The following is a 26828-nucleotide window of genomic DNA, read 5'->3' as shown; positions in this document are numbered from 1 at the left end:
ACGAGCGTATGCAATTTCCTAACGCTCGTTTGCTGTGGTGGGGGCAGGCCCAGATTTCTAGACACCCAGTGAATGAAGGGTGAGTCGCCCCCTCGATTTGACCAGCCGCCGGGCGGCACAAAAAAATTAGCGCTTCGCGCCTTCAAACGTCTGCCATCTTGGCCCTATACCAACGCATTACAGCATACCCTGTGTCAGGGAATTTCCTGCAAGGCTATGGATGTGGAATACTCAGAAGAGGAGACCCTCCAAGTAATTCCCTTGGATGACGAGTTTTGCGATGCGTTTGACACATCCATTCATAGGGCTGTAGAGGCGGCAATGGGCCCCTTTGAGCGCCGCATAATGTAATACGCTTATGCCATCCAAGCGGAGCAGTCCCAAAGCGCTGAGAAGCGGAAGCTGGGCAAGGAGCCCGAACGAGGGGCGTTTGAACGTCTGAAGACCGCGTTTCTGGCTAAATCCCGACGCTTGGAGCAGGATCTGGCCCGGGAGGTCCCAGAGGAGCCGCAACTTACCTTTGAGGGTGACGAGGATTCAGAGGGAGACTCACTGGACGAGGCGGGCCCGTCCACTTCCTGGTACCCCAACGTTCCTCCTTTAGAGGCCTCTGCTCAACCCGAAGGGCCTGCGGACATGCTGGTCCCTGAGGACCTAGTGCATCCCCGTTCTTCTGCATGGCTTCCCTATCCGCAGGTGTCTGCATTTGTGGCAGGTCGGCTCCGCAAACCTCTTGAGAAGGAGGTTAGGGCCTGCCTTGGGGCGGAGAGCCCCCGACCAGCCTTGCCGGGCAAGGTGGTCACAACACCAAAGGTCGACCAGAAGATGGCGACTTTCCTTCAGAAGTATATCAGAGACCCCTAGAAGGGTATTGACTGGTCCTGGAAGAACTGTCAAGACAAGCTCATTGAAGTGACCGGCCCCCTCACGAAAATTCTGAAATTGGCCGAGGAGGCCAAGGCTTCAGGTTCTGCACTGTCTCCTGAACGCATCTCCAACTGGGCTCAGGGGGCAATCGTTCTCTTAAGAAACTTCAACTGCGCCCTCTCTACGGAGAGGCGCCGCTCCTTCTTGCTCAAGGTGGATCCCAAGCTAGGGGATTTGACCTCTTCGGAGGCAGGCGCAGTCACAAACGGTGGCCTGTTCGGGGATCCTTTTATAAAGGAGTTGACGAGATTTGTCTCTACATTTACCTCCCTGGACAAGGCGCAAACATCAATCAAGAAGGTGTTCCAACCTAGTTTTTTTGTCAGCGCCGGCCGTGGCAGGGGGCTCTTGGCCAGCAAGTTTTACACGCAAGGCCCTCAGAAAGGCGGAAAGAAGACCACAGATTCAGGGCGGCAAAAATTCTTCCAGTCCCGCAGTGGTTTCAGAGGTCGAGGTGGCAGAGGCCGGGGCCAGCAAGTGGCCGGTACAGGTGAGTGCCTGTCCTTCATCACACCTCAGGGTGGGGGGCAGGTTGGCTCTTTTCGAGAGCAATTGCAAGACTATTACCTCAGATGCATGGGTGTTGCAGACTGTAAGGGGTTTCCAGATAGAGTTTTACGGGACTCCTGTGCAAGAAACTCGACCCAGACCGCTGGTTTTCACACGAGACAAGGCCGCTCTCATACACAAGGAGGTGGCAGACCTCTTGCGGAAAGGAGCGTTAGTCCCTGCCCAATTGCACCCGAGGGGTTTGCTCAGCAACATCTTCATTGTAGACAAGACGGATGGCGGCCAGCGCCTTGTCATAAATCTCAAAGAGTTCAATCAGTGGTTAGTTTACCGCCACAACTAGATGGAGGGTATCCATCTTTTGCGCGACCTCTTGCAACCCGGAAACTAGATGGTCTGTTTGGATCTGAAGGACGCGCACCTGACGGTGCCAGTTTTTTACCCGCACAGGCGTTTCCTGCAGTTTCTGTGGAGAGACCTGGTCTACGAGTTTGCGACCCTCCCCTTCGGGCTTTCGTCAGCACCGTGGTGCTTCACGAAGGTTCTCAAGCCGGTGATGGGAGACGCTTCGAGGGACGGGTCTGTACCTCATCGTGTACTTGGACGATATTTTGCTGCTGGAATAGTGCCCAATACAGTTGCCCGATCGTCTCGCAGAAACAGTTGTTGCAGCACCTGGGGTTTGTCATCAACGACAAGAAATCCCTTCTGGTCCCGTCCAGGCAGGTGACCTTCCTAGGGTTTACCATCGATTCGGTGGCTCGTACCCTAAGCCTTCCTCCCAGAAAGATTGTCAAGATACGCAGGGAGCTCAAGCTCACTCTTGCTCGACCTTCCACGTCGCTTCGGCAGATAGTGAGGGTGGTGGCCTCTTGTCCTCGTCCATCCAAGCGATTTTCCAGGGGCCGCTCCACTACAGAGCACTTCAACGTCTCAAAGCCTCGCATCTCCGCAGAGGTCTCCAGTACGCAGACCAAGTCCCGCTCACGGAAGAGGCGCGCAGGGAAATGAGATGGTGGCTAGACCATATGGAAGCCTGGAACGGCAGGGCCATCTTTGGTTGCGATCAGGATTTGGCCATATAGTCCGATGCCAGCAATATGGGTTGGGGGGCTCGCTGCGGGGACTCCTCTACAGGAGGAAAGTGGTCCGCCGTGGAAGGCCAGTTGCACATCAACTGCCTGGAATTGATAGCCGGCTCTTTCGCCATTCGCTGTTGGACCAAGGACAGGGTCACGTGCAATGTCCTGTTAAAGAAATACAATGCCTCGGCGGTGCGTTACATCAACCACCTGGGGGGGACGAAGTCCAAGGCACTAGCAGACCTGGCCAAGGACCTGTGGACCTTTTGTCTGTCCCACAACATCTCGGTGTCGGCAGAGTAACACCCGGGGGTCGCCAACGTGGTGGCGGACAGGTGCTCCAGGTGCTGGACGGATATGAGCCTGTGGCAGCTCCAACCCCGGGTTTTCCAACACCTCAGCAACACGTGGGGTCTGTTTTCGGTGGATCTATTTGCGTCCCGGTTGGACCACCAACTGCCGAAGTTTTACAGTTGGAAGCCGGACCCTCTAGCAGCTGCCACGGATGCTTTCCTGCAGGATTGGTCTACGGATGCAGGCTATGCCTTTCCCCCATTTGCGATGATCATGCGACTCACGACTCGCAGGCAGCGAGCAAGGGTGGTCTTTATCACTCCGTATTGGAGGTCTCAAGTGTGGTTTCCAGTTCTTCTGGAACTTTCTTGGGATTCTCCAATCCTACTACCCCGAGATCCTTTTCTTCTGAGGGACCCTCAAGGTCTCCCTCACCCCCTTCTCCAGCAAGGGAGCATGCCCCTCGTGGCATGGCGGATTTCAGGCATCGCTGGAGAGTCGGCAGACTATCGCAAGACGCTCAAAGACTGTTGGGGGCGGCATGGGCAGACAGCACCAACAAGCGTTATAGGTCGGCCTGGGCTCGATGGGTCAGTTGGTGTATTTGGAACAACCAGGATCCCATGGAATGCAAAGTGGTAGCTATCCTGAATTTCTTGGAGTCACTGGCGTCTCAAGGTCTTGCTTATAGAACGATAAATTCTTACCGTTCAGCGATTTCTGCCGGGCATATGCCGGTTCAGGGCCAGCCCGCAGGAGAACATCCGATGGTTTGCAAGTTACTGAGGGGTATTCGCCCAACGCTCCCTCCGGAACCCAGATACTCTTCTCTTTGGGACGTTAATAAAGTCCTCCATCTGTTTCAGTCTTGGCAGGCCAATAGATACCTGTCTAGGAAGGAGTTGTTGGCAAAACTAGCAATGCTTTTATGCCTGGTTTCATGTCGCAGGGTCTCCGATGTTCGGGCCCTGGATGTTTCAGGTAGAGTGTATACCCCTCAGGGAGTTACTTTCCGTATCGTCCGGAGGGCGAAATCGGACTCTAGGATAATCTCTTATCCAGCTTTCGATCACTCTCCTAAGCTCTGTGTGGTCAGATGTCTTAAAGAATACGAGAACATGACTGAGGAGACTCGCCCGCCGGGCGAACGTCAGTTGTTGATTTCAATACATAAGCCCTTCAAGGCGGTTACACCACCAACGATAGCACGCTGGATCAGATAGGTGATGCAGGAAGCGGGCATAAATGTCTCACAGTTTGGCGCCCATACTGTGCGTGGAGCCATGGCGCCGAAGGCCTTCTCCCTGGGTGACAGGTTGCAGGATGTTCTGAACGCGGCAGACTGGTCATCGGACTCTATGTTTAAGAGGTTTTATTTTAAACCAGTCGTAGATATGGCCTCGCTGGTGGTGGATAAGCTTTGAACGAGCATAATCCTCGCCTCCGGTCTGACATAGAATGAAAGATTTCCTAGCAACCATGACGGAAAGTTTCCCACCCAGGGCTCTAGCGAACTCCTGTTCCCACCCTGGACCAGATCTCATAACTTTGCATTCTTCTGAGTGAGCGAGGCCTCGTATGGTATAAGTATATCTGTTATTTTATTTATTATTGGTTTGTTTAAAATGCATGCTATGAGTCATCCTGCTTTTGGTTTTTCATGGATTTATTGGTTGGTTCTGGTAAAGACCAGAGTCATAGGCCTCCGGTTCTTTCTTTCAGGATCTGATGGAGCCAAGAACGAACGAGGAGTTGGAATTTGGTTCTGGCTGCAGTCTCGAAGAGGAGGTGACCCAGGAAGCACACGCCTTCGGGGATGACGGAGCACGCTGATTGGTGGACATTATGGATTGCCCAGAGCACCTTGGGAGTGCTAGTTTTTTGTTCAAGTGTTGAAGTTGAATACTACTGGCTGTAGGAATAAAGGAAGTTACAGCATAATCCTTGCCTCCGCGTCCTTAATAGAATTGAAATTTTCTGTCATGGTTACTAGGAAATTTTTCATTCCCTGAAAAGTTATTTTTGTAAAGATGGCTTGAAAGCCTTTTCCTGATCTAGATCTCACAGAGCTTTAGGAAGAAGATTCCAACTTTTAGCGGCCAAAGAGGCGAAGGAACGTCCACTCAAGCTGTCCTTATGCATTCTAGGAATACACACCAATCCCTGGTTCTAGGAGCTTAAAGTCCTAGTAGGATCATATTTCTTGAGTCTCCTTTGTAAGTAGAAAGGACCAGATTGATGCAAGGCCCTATGAGTAATAGTCAAGGTTTTAAACATTACCCTCTTTTTGATTGGAAGCCAGTGAAAAGTCTTCTGATTTTTCCTAGTGGATTGTCTTCTGGGACAGCTCAAAATTAGTAATGCAGCGGCATTTTTGAACCAATTGTAATTTATTCAGGAGCCCAGCCGGTAATCCAAAATACAAGGGATTTGCATAGCACAGTTTCGCAGTGATTATCGCATGAAGCACCTTCTTATGGGAGTGGTCTGGTAATAACAACAAGGTCTTCTTTAGAGATTTTAAGAGGGTAAAGCAGGCTGCTGTAATGGCGCTCGCTTGTGGTGTAAATGATAGTGGTTTGTCAAATGTTACACCCAGATGCCACACTCCACCTTCAGGAATCGGATGAGGACCCTGGTCATCTGACCACAACAATGTGGCCGCAGAAGAGTCCGACACTCCAAAAACATGATTTCAGATTTCTACGAGTTCAACTTTAAGTATCTGTGTTTCATCCACTTCACTACAGCTGTCAGACAGCTCTGGGAGTTTTCCATCACTGCGCTACCCATTTGCTGAAAGGAAAGCATCAGCTGGATGTCATCAGCATAGGAGACGATATTAAAGCCTTAGTTCTCCACTAACATGGCCAATGGTGCTGGACAGATGCTGAAGAGTGTGCTGCTCAAATCCAAACCTTGAGGTACCCCACAGCGCATTTTCTTAAAGTTTGACGTAAATGGTGGAAGATGAACAGCTTGCTTCCTATTCGTTAAAGATTTGAGCCACTTATTGGCCATGTTGGTAATGGCAGCAAGTCTCAGCCGGTCCAGCGGGATCTCATGAGAGAGTGTTGAACGCGGCCAAGAGGTCCAACAAAACGATCATTGCTTTTTACCTAAACCCAGATTAGATTTGACAAATTCTGCCATCTCAAGAAGGGTCACCTCTGTACTGAAGTCTTTACGAAAGCCTGTTTGAGAGTAATGCAGGGAGGCACTGTTTTTGATGAACTAGGAGATTTGAAAATTAAATAACTGTTCTAGCATTTTTCCCGAGAACAGGAATGAGGGAGATTGGTCTATAATTACTCATGCAGGAGGGTCTATGTTGGACATGGCCCTTTCTGCAGGACCACCCCAAACGTTTTGCCTCCCGCCTCCCCTTTTTGCTGAATTTGTTTTTACTGGATCTAGGACTCTGGGCACTTTACCTCTGCTAACCAGTGGTAAAATGCATGTGCTCTCTCCAGTGGTAAAATGCATGTGCTCTCTCCCTACAACATGGAATAATTGCTGTATCCACAATTGGCATATTTAATTTGCTTGTAAGTCCCTAGTAAATGCACTACATGTAACTACTGCCTGTAAATTAAATGCTGTTAGAGGTCTTGAAGCACTGATTGTACCACCCACGTCAGTAGCTCATGTAAACATGGCTCAGGCATGCCATTGCAGGGCCTGTGTGCCACCCACGTCAGTAGCCCATGTAAACATGGCTAAGGTATGTCATTGCAGGGCCAGTGTGTGGAGCTTAAACTGCCATGTCCACTTTGCAACGCAACGGACATGCCTTCCTTTTTAATAGATACGAGTCATCCCTAAGGTGGTCCCTGGGCAGTCCCAAGAGCAGGTTATTTAAAAAGTTGAGACATGTACTTTTAAGTTTTACATGTTCGGGTAGTGAAAAGCTCTTTTGATTCATTTTTCATTACTGCAAGACCTATTGTGCCCATAAAGTAGCATGAGGGTTGCCTTATTGCATCTTATAAGTTTAATTCCCAAATGGGACAAGATAGAAATTTCGAGTTTGGCGTCTCTGAACTTACAATTTAAAACCATAACTTATGGTGAAGTTCGACAGCAAATTGTAAGTCTGAAAATGCCACTTTTGGGAATATAAAAATCAAGACTGACGTATTAAACAGAAAGCGCACTACCTTAGTTAACTCAAAAGGAGTGTGTTTGGTTCAAACTGAAACATGCTCAACAATAACATAAGCAATAAATAAATTTGCCATTGTTAATTCAATTAAATTATTAACAATGCCAAATTTATTTATTTGTTTCAGTTTGAACCAAACAGTCTTGATTTTCATTTTCTCGTTGAATTGGTGGCATGGTGGAACCACCGCAGCAGGCGCACACCAATTTTGATAACGATTCATCACAGGCAGAAAAAGAAGTTTAATATTAAAATATCTAGTGCATCACCGCTGCGGTCTTACACAATCACTTTTGGGAAGATGGCATTTACTTACTTTAATTAAAAACACTAAGTAAGGTCCGCAAAGACGGTCTTCTAATCTGTAAAGTGTATATTCATCCCTTCCCAAAAAGCGTAAAAGCAGAAAAAATAGAGTCATTATTATCATTACTAAAATCGTGGCAACACACTTTTTCTCAAGCTGGCATTATGTGGTCAGGAGATTTCAATATGCACTTATTCCAAACTAACATTCATCAAGTTGATCAATACCATAATTAAGAAGTGCGACGCATACCCCTAGTAATAGCGAATTACTCCAGAACAGACAGCCACAGGAAAGTTTGTTTCACAGCTCTCGAGAACATTGGTATGTTCACTCTTACGGCAGTCTTCCCAAATATCAGCCTGCAATCACCACTAGAATGTCAAACAAAAATAACTCTATTCTGGAACATACACTTGTAGATATAGAGCTGTTTCAATCGATCTCCAGCTATCACATAACACAGAGTAGAGAGCGACCACTTCCCCCAGCTTGTTGAGCTTGTAATACATCCACCAACAGCACTACAAACGAATAACTTGATGGTTCCACCCAGTGCCTATAATTTGAAACTTCTTTCTTGGTAAGAAACAATTACATCCATGATAATGGATTTTATAATCTTGTTTACTACTCAAACGCTTGATAATCAATGGTGGCCACTGTGGCAATGCTGGGAGTCCTTAACGACGACACTTATCTCCAACTTTTCACCTAATCATTCACAAAACACCAATACGTCAAGAAAAGGAGCAAGCTGGTTCACCAAATCCCTCTAAGGAAAAAAAAGAGAACTAAACAAGGAGAGCAGGTAAATCCAGAGAAGGGACTAAATGTACAGTCTCTCTGCCAAGCATGAAATAATTACCCTAAGGTGATCATACAAAAAGGCAATATGGTTGGCTAAAAAAAAATACCAAACATAACAAACAGTTCTGGGCGGAAATTAAATACTATAGCCAACTGCAGCTTTCGCCACCAACAATGCTGACATTTCAGAGGCAGACTGGATAATTCACATAGAAACAGTCAATGCACAAGCGGTAAACAGTAGTCAGCCCACACATACCGATAACCATGCCTCCAGAAAACCAGCCAAAAGGACAATGGTTGAAAGAAACCCAAGTCCGGAAATCTCTAAAGAGACTGAGATCAGACGGGCCCCAGGCCCAAATGGTCTTCCAAAAACATTTTTTAAGTTTGATCAATCCTTCTGGGCCTCGCACCTCACCCCATTGTTTAATCATGCTTTTACAACCAATATCATAGCTGCATCTTGGAGAGGCAGTGTTCTCCACCCTATCTTCAAAGCCTACTAATCGACCTTGAGACCTGGACGGCAGCCAGAAATATTATTCCGATCATACAAACGGGATTCAGAGCAGGCATGAGCACAATGACCAACCTTCTTTCCCCAGAGTCTCCTCGTTGAAAAAAGCTATTTCACAAAACCTCTAAATTATACACCTGCTTTGTCGACCTAAGAGCAGCTTTTGACATTTTCCTGAGATAGCGTCTTTGGGCAAAGATGGCTAGATGGGGCACCACCCTGGAAGCTACTGGCAGCCATAATCAACTTATACTCAGAGACATGGATGACAAGGGTGATAAAGAAACTGGGAAGACAGACAGACACACACACAAGGGTGTGTGCTCGTCCCTTGCTAATTTAATATCTTCATGGCTGACCTAGACACACGATTATCTGAAGTACAAAGCGATCCACCCGAGCAATGACCTCAGTGCGGTGTCTACAATATGTGGACGACATTGTTTTATGTAGTCTGACCCCTATCGGTCTCCAGCGCCTGATAACCAAATTACTTTCATACACAGAATTGCTGGGTCTGGAATTAAACTACAACAGAACAAAGGTTATCTGTTTATCCGGAAGGCCAGTCTTTACCAGATCAAATGTAGGTGAAAAGCCTCAGGGAATAAACGATAGCTGGTCAGATCTTTCAAATACCTCGAAGTGGTACTGGACTCCAAACTAACGTTTATGAAGCACGTAGTTCAAAGATGGGCTCTGGCAAACAAATTGCTTTTTGCATTGAATCCACTTTGAAAAAGCTGGGGTGTCAGTCTCAGTCCCATCTACTACAAATTATAGGAGCTAAGTTTCTCACTTCACTTACTTACGGTTCGGTACTCTTAAAATGGAAGGGATGCGACCATCATAAACCACCTTCAGTCCATCCTTTTCAAACGCATCTTTCGCGATATACTTCTTAAGCTCAGGTTCGAATGGAATTTGGGTTGGGTTATTCCACCAATCCCCAGTAAGGATGGCCGTACTTATCAAATTGTGTTGTAAATTTAGATCTGCTCCATCTGATTCACTGGTTACCTTGTGCTGGTCAGAAATGAGGAATCAGTACACAAATAAAAATGGACTGGCCAACGGTGACCCAGCAAGCATTAACCACCCTTTACCTGCCTAAAGCATGGGCCTAAACATCAGTTTTACTGCATTTAAAACAATGGTTAATAAAGCAGCCAAATTACAAGCCTGGACAATCGACAAAGCTGAGATGGCTTGTAAAAAACACAGATGGACAGTTCTGCAAACCTACGCAGAAAGTTAGCATTTTCTTACTTTAACCATTATGTGCCTTCTGCCGGTTCCCGGAATACACATTTAGGATGGGTGACAGTTGGCTTTCTGCATTCTCTCTAGACAGCCACACACAAAGGCAGAGTAGGTATGACTGAGCAGCCATCTGCATGCTGAAGGGTGATCCTAAGGCGCAAGCTGACAATTGTACCTGAATAGGGCCGTGTCTGTCCCCAGACAAAGGGTTGGCAGACCCTCCTATAGCAAGTCTGTGGTCAGAGCAGGAAAGGCAGGACCTTGTGCACTTCAAAGCATCTCTTTGAAGTCTCCCTACTTCAAAGGCCAAAGTGGGTATAAGTACTGGACCTCACACCATGAAATCAGAACATTGCTGTTTCAGAAGGACATTCTGCCAGGACGAAGAGCTACTGCGCTGTAGGAGGGACTGCCACTCTGATAACTGTTTTGCTGTGCAGGCCTGCTGATTGCTGTGCTATAGGGGGGACTGCAACTCTGCCACCCGCTTTGCTGTGCATGTCTGTTGCCTCTTGCCTGGGAGAGAGAAGGCCATTACCTGCTCTCTACATCCTTGAACCAGGTTTCTCCAAAGGCTTGCTTCCTGTTTTGAAGTCTCAAGGCCCTCAAAGACTTCCTTCAACTCTGCTTCAGCTGCTGGACTCTGCCAACTGGGAGTCCTGCCCTACCAATAGGTGACAATCCAGTCCTGGGCCTTAAAAGTGGGTTATGCACTTGTTTTTCTACAAAAAATTCTAAATAAATGAAAATCGATGCAGTGACGACTTTGTGCCGATCAGAACTGACGCAGCGCCCTTTGACGATTCGAGGACATCCCTGTGTGGTTCACCGACGATGCAGGACCCAACTGTGAGGCTCGACTACAATGCAGAGCCTGCATTGTAAAGCGTCTGACAATGACACGGGACCCAACTGCGAGGCTAGACGACAACACATCGGCCCGACTATGTGAATTGGAACCAACGCATTGAGTCGTCTAATCCAACGCTTGCTCCATCCAAGGTACTTTTTCAGCAGGCCCTGCTTGGGTCTTGTAGCTAGCCTGCCTTCCATTGCTGTCAGCCTGAAATTTGGATTTACTCCGGTCCAGTGCGACCTCCACTCACTCCTAAGCGCTATTTGCTTCTTAGCACTATATTGCAGTTTATGCTTTAAAACGTCCTATCTCAAGTTCTACTTATCGGATTTTTGTTGCTTTGGTCTTAATCAATTCAGATAAATATTCTCTATTTTTCTAAACTGAGGAGTCTTTTTGTGTTGTTTTCACTGTGCTACTGTAATTAAAGTTTTGCACAGTTACTGTACAAATTGCCTCTTAAATTAAGCCTGACTGGTCTGTGCCAAGCTACCAGAGGATGAGTACGAGTTAATTTAGGTTGTGTGTCTGACTTAGCCTGACTAGGACTGTTGTCCCTACTTGGACAGGATGCAAACCTCTGCTAACTAGAGACTCAATTTCTAACAGTCCAAGTTCTTTTTTAGGAGTTTTTTTTTTTTTTTTTTTACAAAGGAAAAACCAATGCCTGCTTTCATAATTTAGGGACGATGCCCATTTTTGATGATTGATTAAATAGCACATTGATTTGTTTGTTAAGCGCTGATGTAGTCAACTTTAAAATACAGTGTGCACCAAAATACACCACCAGTTACCTACTACACTCGTACCACTCTCCTGTTGAAAACATTAGATACACCTTGTGTTAAGTTACAATTTTTCACAATCCTTATGACTTCAGTGATGTAACATTGATGTCAGCAACCCCACTCTGAAAACTGTTTTAGAACCACTGGTGCAAAGGTGCTGAACTATGTGCCTTGGTCGACGTAATTATATACAAAACAGTCCACCTTATGAATGACTTTCACACATAAATTGAGAAATATGGATGTGGCCTAATGGCCAGAGCTGCTAACTTTGGATCTGGAGGACCAGATTCAAGACCCAGTGTTGGCTCTGGGCAAATCACTTAATCTCCTGTGCTTAAAATAAAATGAATCTGAACTTGTATACCGAAATTGGATTCTTATGTAAAGCACTCCAATGCCCTTGGGCAGTGTTTGTGAATTTGAATATATATATCACCTACTGGCGGTTGCCAGTAGGTAGTTATAGTTAAGCTCCCCCACGGTCCCCAACGTGGAAAATGTGGGTGGCCAGGGCACCCACACTACAGGCTGGGCCCCGGGGTCTGGGGTTCCCTGAGCCGTCACCGGCTTGGGGGGGGAGGGGGGGGGGCTGGGGGATGCACAGACCCCCAATGCCTTTGTGGAAAAAAAAAATATATATAATTTTGGAGGTATAGTGGGGGCCCAGTTTGGGAGTGTTTAGGAACATGCATAGATATAACATCTTATGTTTATGTTATTTGCCTATTCGGGGCGAGATCTTGAGATAAACACAGCACCACGTTGAGGAGGTCATCACAGCCCATATTGTCATGACAACGGCGGCCGTATATATATATATATTTTTTTTTTTTTAAGGGCAAGCCCCGGGGGATGGGGTTCCCGGGGCCGAAAATGGCCCGGGAGGGGGGCCCAAAAAGAAAAGGGCAGGCCCCATGGGAGGGCCAACATTGGTCTGGGAGGGGCGCGCAGTCCCCATTCCATTTGGTTTTTTTTTTAAATATAGATTTTAAAAGGGGCAGGCCCCGGGGGTCCCCGGTGCTGAAAATGGCCGGGAGGGAGCAAAAAAGAAAAGGCCGGGCCCGGAGGATTTGGTCCCTGGGGCCAATATAGGCCCAGGAGGAGGGCCCACGCGGCCCCCTTTCCTTTCTTAAAAAACAATAAATATCACAGGGGATGGGGTCTCCGGGGCCAGCTATGTCGCTGACCATGTCATGAGTGATGTAATATGTGAGGTCATAAGCAGTGCATTGCGGGGGCGCGAGTTACAGTTAGCTCACTAACTAGAATGTCTGAATTTCTCTGGTTTTGTACGAGTGAAACGTTAGCCTAACTATAACGTCTCTGTAACCTTTGATTTTTTCAGTGATCAAGGGCATTTCACTGCCTGAAACGCGTCATACGGCTATTCTGAAATAAAAAATATTTCTGCCACGAACTTTGGGTCCATGACTCTCTTTCCAACCAACTGGATGCAGGAGGGAGCCATACTCTGATCGGATATGGATTACGGAATACCGGTTGATTCCGCTAATGGACCCCCTCTCCACAAGTAGGAGGCTGCCCGCAACCAGGAAATGCGAAGATCCAGAACGGGTCGATAAAATGAGTACCATTGAGTTGGGTAACAACAAACATCTGTTATTCAGCGCCAAGATACCCGTAGTGGTGAACTTGCGCTTTACAAGTACACATGTTATGTTATAATTGGCAGCTACCTCCTATTGCAGCAGTTTGGACTACCGAACACGAAGACGGAGGTGGCTGGGTCGGAGGACCCGCCAAAAACGAATTCTGAAGCGGTGAGTGTCCTTCGTGATTTGCATAGGAGGGGAGGTGTGGCATTGCAAACAAACGCCAACGGTCTAATTCACAAGGCCGGGTATTGTAACATAGCCGAGTATGTCAGCGGAAGTTGTCCGAGAGCGAGAGGCAGTAGCTGACGAACTATTCAAAAATTTACCAAAAATTTACCAAATGTCCCCACAACGGGAACTAGCATGCAAGCAAGCACTAATTCTGGCGGTAAAGGCTTTAAAAAAAGAAAAAAAACTTGAGAAATGCATGAGGTCTGAGGTCACCAAATGGTGTGAGAATAAATCACTGATCAAGTACGAGGAAGCAGGGAGAGTGCCGCGAGGGCTAAGGATTCTTTTAGCGCCCAGCTTTGAGAACCCCAATCCTAGCATGCTCAAAGAATGGGGACAAAGTAACCTCGATGCATCCATGAATCTTGTCCAAATCCTTATCAAATATGCTGAATCGGACCGCTTCGATCTCCTAAAAGAAATTGACAAACTGAATGAGGAATTAAGTAAAATGGAGACCAATGATTACATAACACAAGTATTGGCATAGCCAATAGGTCTCACATTTGGGACCTTATAAGTGTTTAGCCATGCAACAGTTGGTGTTGATGCACCAAGGATATTCTGCTGCATAACGAAATACTTATACGGTCCAAAAAGCGAGACCTATTGGCTATGCCAATGCTTGTTTCCTTCCCTGCCCTTGCCGTTCTCTCCTCCATGTCCCCCTTCTGCCTGTCGCGGCTTCCTTACGATGAAGTTGATGGTACTTTAGAAACTGTTGCATTCCCCGCATATTAGCCGTATTCAAACAAACCAGGTTACCGCCGCATAGGATGGCAAATGAATGCCTCTGTCTGAGTAATAGCGTGAGAAAACAACCGAATAGTCTCTCATTTGCATCACTGTTGCTCCTTCCGGTGCAGACCCGGCAAAACACCGGGTAGGATGATACTAATTACGACTGACTGTGGCTAAAGGGGGCTGACCAGGTTTCCCCTCTCTGAGTATGCTAACCTGGGGCGGAACGAAAGCATGAGTGACAACCAACGGAGCACTTCCTTCATGGGGCTGAGCGAGATACCCCCTTAGAATGTCCTATTACACACATGATGTATTCATTCTGGAGACTGCGCTAGGCGGAAGAGACCGCTAAAGTAGGCCAGAGTTAAAAAGTATTGTAGCTGCACCGCGGCTGTAATGTGAGCACAACTGAACATATTTATATGATCGCTGTCATCTGAGTGGAGCATGCCGGGTGGGCAGATAGCAGAGCGCGAGGGGATGAGGCGCCAGGGTATGACACGAGTGGCTTTGGTGAGGCCAGGACATTGCACAGGGAGGAGGGGGCAGAGAACAATGGGTAGGGACCTCAAAGGGGAGAAGCATGGGGAAGAAGCATGATGGCTTGCAGGGAACAGATTGTAGCTGCCCCGCGGCTGTAATGAGAGCACAACTGAACATATTTATTTGACCGCTGTCATCTGAGTGGAGCATGCCGGGTGGGCAGATAGCAGAGCGTGAGGGGATGAGGCGCCAGGGTATGACACGAGTGGATCGGGTGAGATGAGGCGCCAGGGTATGACACGAGTGGCTTTGGTGAGGCCAGGACATTGCACAGGGAGGAGGGGGCAGAGAACGGATGGGTAGGGACCTCAAAGGGGAGAAGGATGGGGAAGAAGCATGATGGCTTGCAGGGAACAGATTGTAGCTGCCCCGCGGCTGTAATGAGAGCACAACTGAACATATTTATTTGACCGCTGTCATCTGAGTGGAGCATGCCGGGTGGGCAGATAGCAGAGCGTGAGGGGATGAGGCGCCAGGGTATGACACGAGTGGATCGGGTGATGCCAGGACATTACACGGGGAGGGGGAGGCAGCAGAGAACAGATGGGTAGGGACCTCAAAGGGGAGAAGCATGGGGGGGGGGGGGGGGAGAAGCATGATGGCTTGCAGGGAACAGATGAGTTGGTGAACAAGCATTGGCCGCGCGGCAGTAAAAGTAACACCACGCGGCCGTAAAAGCGAAAGTCATCGCGATCACTCTGAAAGCGAAAGTGACCGCGATGACGCGCTAAAGCACGCTAGGGATGCGCGCGCAGCAGCGGGGGGCGGAGATGGTGCTGAAGGCTGGCGCAGGAAAGGCAGATGGCTGGGCGAGAAGGGAGGGGGAATGCCGGGAACAGCTGTGCGCGTGCACGCAAGCTTGTAGACAGCACAAAAATGTGGGTAGCACTTTCTAAACCCACCTACTAAATGTCTCGCCAGACCAGCGCATGCGCTGGGTCAGACAAGACCTAAAAAACGAGACAAGAAATCCAAAGACGCCTTAAAAAATAGGAGGACAAAATAAAAACACGCAAAGTTTACAAATTTGCCCGTGATCTTGCTGACTACGAACAGGGCCGGATTTATACATTTGCCCGTAAATATGTCAATGCTAAAGAACAAAAACTTAATGTAGAAACTACAAAGGACACAGTTACCACAATGCAGCAGGATGCAGGAACATACAAAGATTCACTGTCGGCCTCTGATGTAACCTCCCTGTGCAGTGATACTGGCTCGGAATCCAGCAGTATATACACAGCTAGTACAGAAAAAAGACGACTTAGCCTAGGAGAGGAGGTTGATTTTTTAGCGACGAACCAGCGCAATACATTGAGACCTCGGAAACAAGGTCAAACACCACAAAAATCAGGAATGCAAAAAGGAGAGAGCGACACAAAAAAATCAAAAGCCAAAACCAAAAATAAATTATTGGAGCAAATAGACAATACTGATGATAAAACCATTGTCTAGCTATCTACAATGAAGCTAACACCTGCGAAGAAAAAAACTGCTCAGCCTAGGTCTGTCGTATTGCCCCCCTAATGGTTTCAACTATGCGCAAACTAGGATAGATCTTTTTAGTTATATTCGTAAATTGAAACTGAGAAAGTTCTACACCATAAAAAACGGGCTGGAAGAAAACCGCCTAGAAAAAGAAAAAGGAAAAGAAAAAGACAAGAAGCAAAGCAGCAAAATTGGTTTACAAGTATTCGATATTCCCTTACTGCGCACCACATATGAACTTAATGCTGCAATAGAAACAGAAAATGACGAACAGACTATGATAGTTCCTACACAAGAACAGCTTCGACTTTTCGCAACAAGGGGCTGGGAGCAGTCCCTTTAAATCGAAATCTACGTTCATACCAGCAATGCCGAAGGATGCAATGGGCATATTTCACGAAACAGTGACTGAAGAAATTAAAAAACTTAACTATCAAGTCAATAATAAAAAGCGGAGAAAGAAATATAATGAATATAATTAATGGAGAAACTGAGAAAAAAATCACAAAGTGGTCATTACAAAAAGTGATAAAGGTAGTAACATAATAATCTGGCCAAAGACAGAATATATCAAGGAAGAAAAAAGACAATTAATGGATCAAGCATGTTATGTAAAAACCAATTGGAAAGAATATAATAAAGCTAAGGACTCTCTGGAGAAAAAGTTACATCAATTCAAATGAGATGGTTTGATCACATTGGAGGAATATAAATATTTATGGGTGGAACACTCAGTCATTCCAATAATATATTTTATTCCTAAAATTCATAAGAACATTACTCCTGTCCCCGGACGTCCAATTATTTCAGAGATTAACAGCATGGGAGAACATATATCCCAATATGTGGATTATTTTTTGCAGGGGCTGGTTAAAGATCTTCCCACATATGTAAGAGACACCGGGGATTTTTTGAACAAAATTAGAAACATCCAATGGGAGAAATACATGATTTTTATAACTTTAGACATTGAATCACTGTATACGTGCATAGAACACCACATAGGACTTAAGGCCATCAAGCACTTCTTAGACTCCTGACCAGTGGAATGCTACAAACAAAATGAAATGCTGATGGAATGCATATCGTGGTGCCTCAACAATAACTTTTTTCTGTTCAGCACGGATGTGTATAGAAAGCTGCGGGGTGTTGCCATGGGAGCCTGCTTCTCTCCCAGCTATGCCTGTTTGATGGTAGGCTGGTGGGAGGAGTGGGTTCTCAGGGCTGTACACTAAGAATTGTATAACAGGCATGTCAAATATTGGTTCAGATATATTGACGATGTTTTTATGGTTTGGCAGGGAAATGTGGAAAGTACCAATATGTTTATCAATGACAGTGTAGTCAATTTGAAATTTACATCACACATCAGTATAGAAAGTACTGAATTTTTAGATGTACAAGTTTTTATCAAAAATGAACAGATAACCACCACCCTACATAAAAAAGCGACAGCTGGGAACTCCACGCAAACAGCAAACATCTGAAACATCTTATAAGGAGTATTCCATTTGGCGAACTCCTGCAAATCAAAAGAATATGCAGCAATGAACAAGAATTAGAGAGATGCACTCATGAGGCCATCAAGAGATTCAGACAACGAGGCTATAGTGATTCAGTCCTCAGAGAAGCACAAGACAAAGTAAAATTGAAAACTAGAGAAATGCTTTTAGAAACAAAAAATAATACCCAAGAGGTAGGACAAGCAAACACTGCACCGAGGCTTATTCGGACGTATAATCAGCAAGAAAGGCAAATTAAATCTATCATCAAGCGCAACTGGCCCATCATACTCACGGATGAGGTGCTGGCACCTAATTTATCAGATTACCCCACAATTACGTATAGGAAAGGCATCTCCATGAGGTCGCAGTCCAGAGGTTCATTCAGGTACAATGTGGTTACAGCCAAAACAGGGTTTTTTTAAGTGCTCAAGCTGTAGAGCCTGTAAGTTTGGTGAAAACACCACTAGCTACATGACCGCATTCAATCCTAAACCCAGACTGATTAAAAGCAACTACAATTGCAGAACTGAATTTGCTGTTTATGTCCTGACATGCACCTGTGGATTGAGATATGTGGGAAGTACGAAGCTAGAGGTGCATGTCAGGATATTACAGCATCTTCGAGCAATTGTTAACAATGATATAACTTATTCAGTTGCCAGGCATTTTAAGCAAACACACAACAATGACCTCAACTGCCTCAGATACTTCGTAATAACATCGGTACCTAAACCACGTAGAGGGGGCAATAGGGAACGTTCCCTTTGTCAATTAGAATCTCCAACTATCCTTGAATTAGAAAGTGCATTCCCCAAAGGTTTGAACAATACTGAAGATTTACATAACTTTCTGTAAACCAGATGATAACAATAACAGAGGCAGCAATACGAGTGATCTAATTGACTCCACCTTTAATTGAAATTCTACCTTGGCCTACCCATGCACAATACACTATAACTGCAATATTAGATGAATGATTTAATTCATGTGCAGATGTAGACTAACATTGTTCCTTGATTTTTGAGTTGCTGCTATAGGGATACAATACTATAATATCTGAATTAATTAATTCTGATGTATTTTCAGCATATATAGTTTTTAGCTACTGCCATCTCTTTTATATTTCATGGTTTTTAACCCATAGTCCTGACATTCTATCATTTACATTTTAGCACTAGCACTTTATTAAACATGTAAAGGTTTTTTAGTTTCACCTTACATCACACAGCACTTTATGGGAGCACTGAACTTTCGTATTGTACAACCAATATGGTCCGAGTTTTTTAGTCTATTTGCAATTGGTACATGTAATTAGGTCAGGGTATACACTTTTTCTCTATACAAATCATAATATAGAGATTGTTATAACAGCATTTAAGCAGCAACAGGAATAATATTCCAATACAAAATTATTCCCTGGCACTAGACATTTACCGATCTAGGTACTGGTCAAAAACTGATAGGTCAATATGAGACTTTTTATTGCGAATTTGCACAGCTTTAGATGTGACATCTTCAAACCAATGCATTTATGCAAGAATACATTTTTTAACATTTAATATTCAATATATAAAATATTGTGTTTAATTATTTTACAAATGTGTTTTTAAATGTCTTTTTTTAAAACATTTATTATATTTGAAATGTAAACTATATTTCTATGTTTTTTAATTGACTCATGTTTGTACTTCATATATATTGAACAATATCATTTCAAAATATAATAGTGCTATATTAGCTACTATGCGCAATTAATATTAGCTCGCCAGTTAGACCGACAATCCAGCATTTAGCGCGCTTACAATGGATCCAATAGAGAAATTAGCGGACCTGAAGAAAGACTTTTAAGAAAGATTCCAGCATAGTATGCGGTCTCTATTTGTTAATCACGTGACATGGGTGTATGACACAATGCATTATAAAAACTGAAGGCGGACTGCGTTTCCGCATGTGATCAAGGGCATTTCATTGCCCAAAACGCGTCATACGGCTATTCTGAAATAAAGAAGGTTTCTGCCACGAACTTTGGGTCCGTGACTCCCTTTCCAACCAACTGGATGCAGGAGGGAGCCATACTCTGATCGGATAGAAATATATTTATTTTTTATAGTCTGAAATGCACCACTGGGACTGGTTTGACACAAAAATCGATATGCGGTCTTACCCCCATACTCTGCTGCAGTAGGGGATTTTCAAACTTGCTAAAATCACTGGTATCAACAAGATTTTAGTGAACAAATGTTACAGGACAGAATCCCACTCTAAAAGGTTTTTCATCTAAAGGTAGAGTGAATTGATTCTTTAGCTGGGTACTGTCTTGGCAATACATCTGGGCTGGAATCCCAGACAAAGACCTTTCTTCTCAATAATGCAGTTTTAGTAAACACATTTTCTAAGCAAGGGATAGAAGAGCGCAAACATAAAATCCAAAAGCGTATGATTCAGCCTGCACATTTTTTTAGCTCTTCAAATGCAGAATATATGTATGTGAAACTGACTGCAGTTCAGCTCTGCACCATCATGAGTTTCACTGAAAACCTGAAGTAACCACCAGTCAACTCATGCCTCCCCTTAACTTTTTACTAATGACACAACTGAACAAATAGGACTGCCCTTTAATGTTAAACAGGACATTTAAGAAGGTATCAAACGAATAGCTACATTGCACAATGTGCAACAAGGTAACCCAGGGTTCATATCCCAGCTTTCCAAGTGTGAGAACTTAGGCAAATCACTTTATTTTTCTGAATCTTATTTTCTGTGACTATAAAGTTTTAACTGGAAGTAAATGAGTTCAAGATGCACCGTAGACAAAAAAACTTGTTTATGATTTATAGGGTATCATGTTGCCCCATCTACAACATAAACATTGGATATGTCGAATGAATACATGACAATGGACTTGAATCTTGGTTCATTCATGGTGCCATTGACAGGCCTCGAGATATCTACTTGTCCACTCGCTATGGCGAGCTATATTTATGGCTACCTCACCCATTCAGGCGAACTGACAAAAAAGGTGTTCTGTTCACTCAGGAAGTAATGAAGCAATCAAGATTACTTTTACATCTTGTTTTTATCTTGTCACATTTGCTCTGTATTCAGAGACGGAGGTAAAGTCAGTTTATGTCTTCTCGCAATTGTATTTCTTTCTCCAACTGCAGGTTTCCAGAATTTAGTAAAGTGAACTGTCTGATGTGTTGTACTGACTGTGAAATGAAAGGATGCAGGGTGCAACATTTAAATAGCTAATAAGCGAACTGAACAAACATTTCAAAATATATTTCAGTAGTTATGAAAGCCCATTTTGTGTAATTCTATGTGATGAAAAACCTATTTTAATAGGATGAAAACAAATCAAAACACCTTACTTGGTGATGTGCAAGTGATAAATATGTTTGATGCAACTCAATTTTCACAGATGGTTTATACATTATATAGTTGTAGCAGAAAAAGCTCCATGTTAGAAGGAAAAGTTTTGGCCATTTCAATGGGAAACTCACTGTCATTAAATGACGGGCACCACCACATCATGCTTTAGTAACATATTTATTCAAGAAAACATGAACCGAGACACACACACGCCCCTGCCTTGATGGCAATGCTATTACTGAACTAAAAAGGCAAGTCAAGGAACATCTGTATCATATAAGTGGGTTAGATTTTTATAATACATGGAGCAAATGTTTAGTCTAATTAATCAAACAAAAGTCTTTTTTTGTACAGCAGAAATGCTTAAGTCACATATCTGAAGGTGCTCTCAATGGGATAATGAAGACCAAGGCGGCTCTGTAAAATAAAATATCTGCCTAGGATCACACAATTTGACATCAGTTTATGGGTCAAGCACATTATAGTTAGGTTGAGTAGATTATTGAAGTTACTAGACTTGCAGGTCTAGTAAACTTTTTATGATTTTTCGAGGCCTGATTGTCATGGCTGGGGCTGGTGGGGGTGGCATGAATATTTCGAAGATCACATTTCAAAAATGTCTTTTTTACTAAAAGCTAAACAATGCATCTAGATACTAATGTACAAAAACATCCAAACATTTAAAACAGATACTTTCAATTTAAATACTTTATCACATTTTCCAAAACGTTTGTCATGTAATTTACATGCCGAATATTTTAACTGCTTGGCTCATGCTTTGGTTCATAAGGCTAAGCTAGGCCCCTTGCTTGGCTCTCCCTATTAATTTGCTGGCTTGTCTCCTCCCGGGTGTAACATACTCATACCTGTCGACTTGTTAACTCCTGAACTGGGGTAAGACCAGATATTTAAGAAGGTGATCTTACTAGAGCAGGCTCAATTAACGAGTAATCTATGAGCTACTGGTAACTCTCTTGCTACCCTTGAGTAGCTCCCCTGTAGGTAGACCACCCGGGTACATGCAAAGCTTTTGTTTGGTTGAATTACGTATGTTCTTAAAATTGAAAAGGATATATTTAAAAGTAAAATGTGTCTATTTTCAGAATAAGCTAATGTTTGCAGGAGAGATATTTTTAACTCGTATATATAAGTGGTAAGTCATTGTGCACAGGCGACCCTGATTACTTATGCGCTTTCTTTTTTGCTACAGAATAATGTGTATACAACTGCTATCACATGAAGAGTAATCCACCATTAAAACTAATAATGCATGATGCACCAACGTTGTCACTGCTAGTAATCCTGCATGTAATGGCAAGTAATGGAATCTTGTCTGAAATGGTCACTAGTGTAACACTGATAAGTTGTGCCCATAAATCGGGGTGATTTATATTGAACGAACATGGGTAGCTCTAGATATATAAAAGGTTGTAGATCCCTGCACGAAAGTGAACGATGATAAAATAAGGTAATGCAGGATTGCAAAACTGTGTACGTTCATGGAGGTATTTAGATTTTTATGAGCGTTATTATCAATCACTAATAAAGTGGCAGCAACCAAATGAAGGCGAGGTACAAGTAGACATAGAAGAACAGAGAGGAGATGTGGCCTGACCACCGCTTTATAACTGGGGAACCAGAGTGGAGTCTGCGGAGCGTCCTGTGATTCTGGCAGGACAGATGTGCAGTCCAGTGCTAGAGACGGGCTGCAGCTCCCTCTCTGCAGCCACAGGCACCACATCCACGCAACAAGAATGGAAAGGGTTTGGAGCCACACCCTCTACCGACTCGGACTTTCATACCGCACAATCATATACTTACATGCCAGATTGCGAAAAAGATGAGAGCCGCCGTTAAGAGCAGAGCCAGCATATAACAAAAGGCCGCAAACGTAAACGCCATCATGCAAAGTGCTGAAAGGAGATGACAGAGGCGCAGGGGGTGCTGGGAACAATCATTAAATGCTTCAGTCTATGGCCCAGGGCGCCGGCGCGTCAGGATCAGTGTCAGCGAGTAAAAGGCGCATGCGCTTCGGAAAACTGTGTTTGCTGTTGGCGACCGCTGATGTTTTAAATGTCTATTGCCTTAAGACTCGGGGCATAGCGAATGAAAACAATACCTACCCGGAAGTGTCAAAAATGCTGCCGTACGGAACGTCAAAAAGGACATACTTATGCGCAGGGGCACAGAAGCTGAGCCTGCTTTCTTAAGTTCTTCTTTCGTGGATGTAGTCAAGATTTGCAATCTGTTTTATTTGTTTTGAAAATGCAGTAAATTAAAACAAATTCAAAAATATATTTTGTTTTTCAGCTGTTTTGAAATAGCTGAGTTAAATCAAATATGTACAAAGCATCTTCATTTTTCGTAGGATGAAATAAAGCTGTGATAGCATTAAATACTCAAGTTATAGTGCATCAATTATACTGATTTTTCTTTTTAGCTTTAGTGTTACTTTTAATGTTGGCGTTCAGTGCTCTACATTGTCCGATTCCAGCACAGGTACTGTAAAATGGCGGATATTTTTGCAGTCTCACGTAGTTCTTGGAATGAAACATACCAATCTTAGCCAGTTGATTAAAACCCAGCCGGTACTAATGGCTGCTGTCTTTTTAGTGATGCTGTACGAATATTCCCCGCTCTTCTATATAACGGTGATTGCGGTATGCTTTATCGTGACGACCGGTCTGGTACTCGGATGGTAAGCGGGAAAAATGAATACAGGCGCTCTGCCACCCCGGGCTCCCACTGCAGTGCCTGTACGTGCACATTTTACTGGAAATGAAAAAGAATACTACAGGGTCCCATAAATTGGGGTTCATGGGGCGGCAGCAGAAAGTGAGTGGGGCTACGAAAAGTGGAGTCACGGGGGTCGGAGTTTAAAGGTCTACGTTTACATTTATTATTAAAACTCGTATCTAAAGGAATTGGCAGCAACCACACATCTGATGTCAAATATGTTATAGTTTAATAAGTTGGTCACAAACAGTTTTGTAAAGATGCTTAAATCAGTCTTATTGAGGTATAAAGAAATCGTATTTCTTCTTTAAGATCAAATCAACAGGGCCAACAAGCAAGCAATAGAGAGACACGTAGAGGCAGTGTCTCTGATGAATTTCCAACAGCTTGTCATCTTTACATTCCATTGCTATGGTGTGTGTGTGTGTGCGTATATATATATATATATATATTGTGTGTGTACAAGTATTATTATGTAAGCATTAAGTATATATATATATCAAACAGGCTGTATTTTAAACAATGTTATGCCATTTCCAGGTTATCATAACGCAAAATAGATACCTCTTGTGGTCAATGTACTTTGCAGATAGGTCTGTGTGTAGTCTAGTCTCGAGTTTCACTCATCCTAAACAGCACAGAGGGTTAATTTCGCTGCTGCAAAACCCAAAGCTAAAAGTCAAGGGCCATACTTGTTTCTTATGTAGACAGCTCCGTGGCTTACTCGTGTTATAATAGATATCCTCTTTACCTGCAGGTCACAAATTGAAATCCTTGTAATATATCTCAGTGAGTTACGAACCAGTATCCAGAAGGCTTACGTGAATACCTTTACTAGTTTTTCTTGATGCTTTGTTATTCTAAGGATGCGTACAATGATTTCTTAGGGTAATAAAGACTCATTAGTAATTGCTATATAAATGATTAGCTGAACTACTCGTATATACAGATATATCTGACTTTACATTGCACACATACTCAACATAGAGAATATGGAAAACTCCAATACCTGCCCCCAAATCATAGTTTAGCTCTTCAGCTCTAGTACATTGACTGTAAAGACAGTAAAGTGTCTTTGTTTCTTCAGTGGCTATGGAATCAAGGTGTTAAGCCCTAGCTACTCCCCCACTAGGATGAGCTTCGAAGGAAAGGGGTGCTGATGGTCACTAAGTGAGGCATTTTTGTTGGGCCTGGCTGGAACTGAAAATAGGCAACCTCCTTCACCAGTGCAGGTTGCTGCTCCAAACGAAAAGCAGACTGTGGGGCTGTCTTGTGATACTGATTGTGATGCTCCTAGATTGGGAATGCAGGGAAAAGTCTAAGGAAAGCGTATTAAGGACATAGTTGGTGAAGATTGTGCATGAAGGACATTTGGGGAGGAGTATGACAAAGAGGTGGCTAAAGCAGTTTTTCTGGTGGCCTAACATGGATAGAGGATTGGAAGAGATTGTGAGGGATTGCCATGCGTGCAGTTATAGCGAAAACACTAACACTAACCTTTAAAATGTGTGGAATACCCAGAAAGACTGCTGGAAAGATTGGCTGTGGATTTCATAGGTCCAGTAGATAAACTAGGGAGAAGAGATCGGTTTTGGTGGTTCTGGTGGACTATCATAGTAAGTGGTTTGTGATCAGATCGTGGAACAGATGAGCACCAGTAATGTCATGACATTTTTGAGAGAGGTTGGTTTGGAGGAAGGAATACCTAAGCTGTTCGTTACAGAATACTTGGTAGAATTAATTTCTGCATCCATGTCTGAATTGCTGTTAGGGTTGGGCATCAGACAAGAGAAGGTAGCATTGTTCAGACCACAAGCCAATGGTCTGCTCGAGAGAGTGAATGGTATTATAATGAAAAACATACAACTGTCTTTGGCAAATGGTTTGTCCTAGAGGAAGGAGTTGGACAAGATGATTTGGGCCATAGAGTGACGCCTCATTCCATGACTGAGGTATCTCCATTTATAGCTCTCAAGGGATGGGATCCAGCTACAAAGGAGGCCTGTATGTGGCTACAAACGAAACACCAGTTGCAGGTGGATCGTGAAAGTATGATATTAAGAGTGGTAAATTTGCAGAGGTCTTGTGAGAAAAAATGTCAACAGGAAGGGTGAAAAGAATATACATTTAAAAAGTGGAGTTTGGGTGGTGGTAAAGAAAATGGGGGTTGTGAAAAAAGGAGAAAGTACGTTATCTCATCCATGGAAAGTAACAAAGGTAAGAGTTCAGTGGTTACACTAGATGATGGGAAGGAGTGGAGGTTTGGAAATGTGTGTAAAGTCGGGGAAGCATGGGAGCTATTTCCATGACATCCTTGATTTTTTTTAGGAAAAATATTCAGTTATTTAGTTATTTTTATTAATTTATAAGGTATTTTTAGTGCTTTGATTTTTTTTCTGTATTTTTTTTCTATATATATATATATATATATGTATGTATAGGGATAGATGTGTGGAGATGTCTTGTGATACTGAATTATCGATTGTGATGCATATACATGTGATGATGCTCAAAGAATGGGAATGCAGGGACAATATTAAGGAGAGCAGTTGTCTTGGGCATCTCAAAAGGAAGTTACCTACTTGTTATCTTCTGATGATGATTGAAACCAGTACAACCTTGTAGGAATCTGTATGGATTACTACACAGACAAAGTACATGCTTAACATTGGGTAGGTCACTTCAGCAAGTTGTATTCTAATAGTGGAGTCATAGATGAGGATGATCATTTGAGCAAACGTGTCTCTGCTAAGGAAATTAATAATACACTTGTCTTTACTCTATCAGAGACCCTAAATGGCATCAACTCATGAATTTCCATCCGTGCCCTGGATAGGATCCCAAATGATTTATTTAAATCCAATACGGAGGTGTGGGGACAGTATATAAATATTCAGTTGAATGCTGTATTGTCAGGTCTTGAGATTCCATCCTCCTGGAAGATCGCTGAGATCCTGCCAATTTATAAGAAGAGGGACTGGACAAGCCCGGCAAATTATCCCCCAATTAGTTGAATTGATTCTTTGCAAAAAAACGTTTTGCAAACACGTACTGTTTCACCTGCAGAA

General features: G+C 43.9%; 2 protein-coding genes across 4 annotated transcripts in view; one reads left to right on the top strand and one right to left on the bottom strand.

Annotated features, from left to right (window-relative positions):
• CNIH1 (cornichon family member 1) overlaps positions 1-23132 on the bottom strand; it is a 117712-nt gene extending 94580 nt beyond the window's left edge. Inside the window, exon 1 of the mRNA XM_085626833.1 lies at positions 22846-23132. Coding sequence (XP_085482959.1) covers positions 22846-22929 — 84 coding nt within the window. The 5' untranslated portion in view covers positions 22930-23132. The remainder of the gene's footprint in view (positions 1-22845) is intronic.
• Positions 23133-23582: 450 nt separating this feature from the next.
• CGRRF1 (cell growth regulator with ring finger domain 1) overlaps positions 23583-26828 on the top strand; it is a 186275-nt gene continuing 183029 nt past the window's right edge. The window contains exon 1 of one of the 3 annotated variants that reach the window (XM_085626831.1): positions 23583-23859. Coding sequence is in view for 1 of the 3 variants with exons in the window: in XM_085626830.1 (XP_085482956.1) it covers positions 23619-23722 (104 nt within the window). In the remaining 2 variants the exon portion in view is untranslated. The remainder of the gene's footprint in view (positions 23860-26828) is intronic. The other 2 variants (XM_085626830.1, XM_085626832.1) reach the window with 2 other exon arrangements.

The sequence above is a fragment of the Triturus cristatus genome, chromosome 9 (genome assembly GCF_964204655.1).
Source record: "Triturus cristatus chromosome 9, aTriCri1.1, whole genome shotgun sequence".
Classification (NCBI taxonomy): Eukaryota; Metazoa; Chordata; class Amphibia; order Caudata; family Salamandridae; genus Triturus; species Triturus cristatus.
Note: the sequence above shows the minus strand (reverse complement) of the source record. Positions and strands in the feature narration are given on the sequence as shown.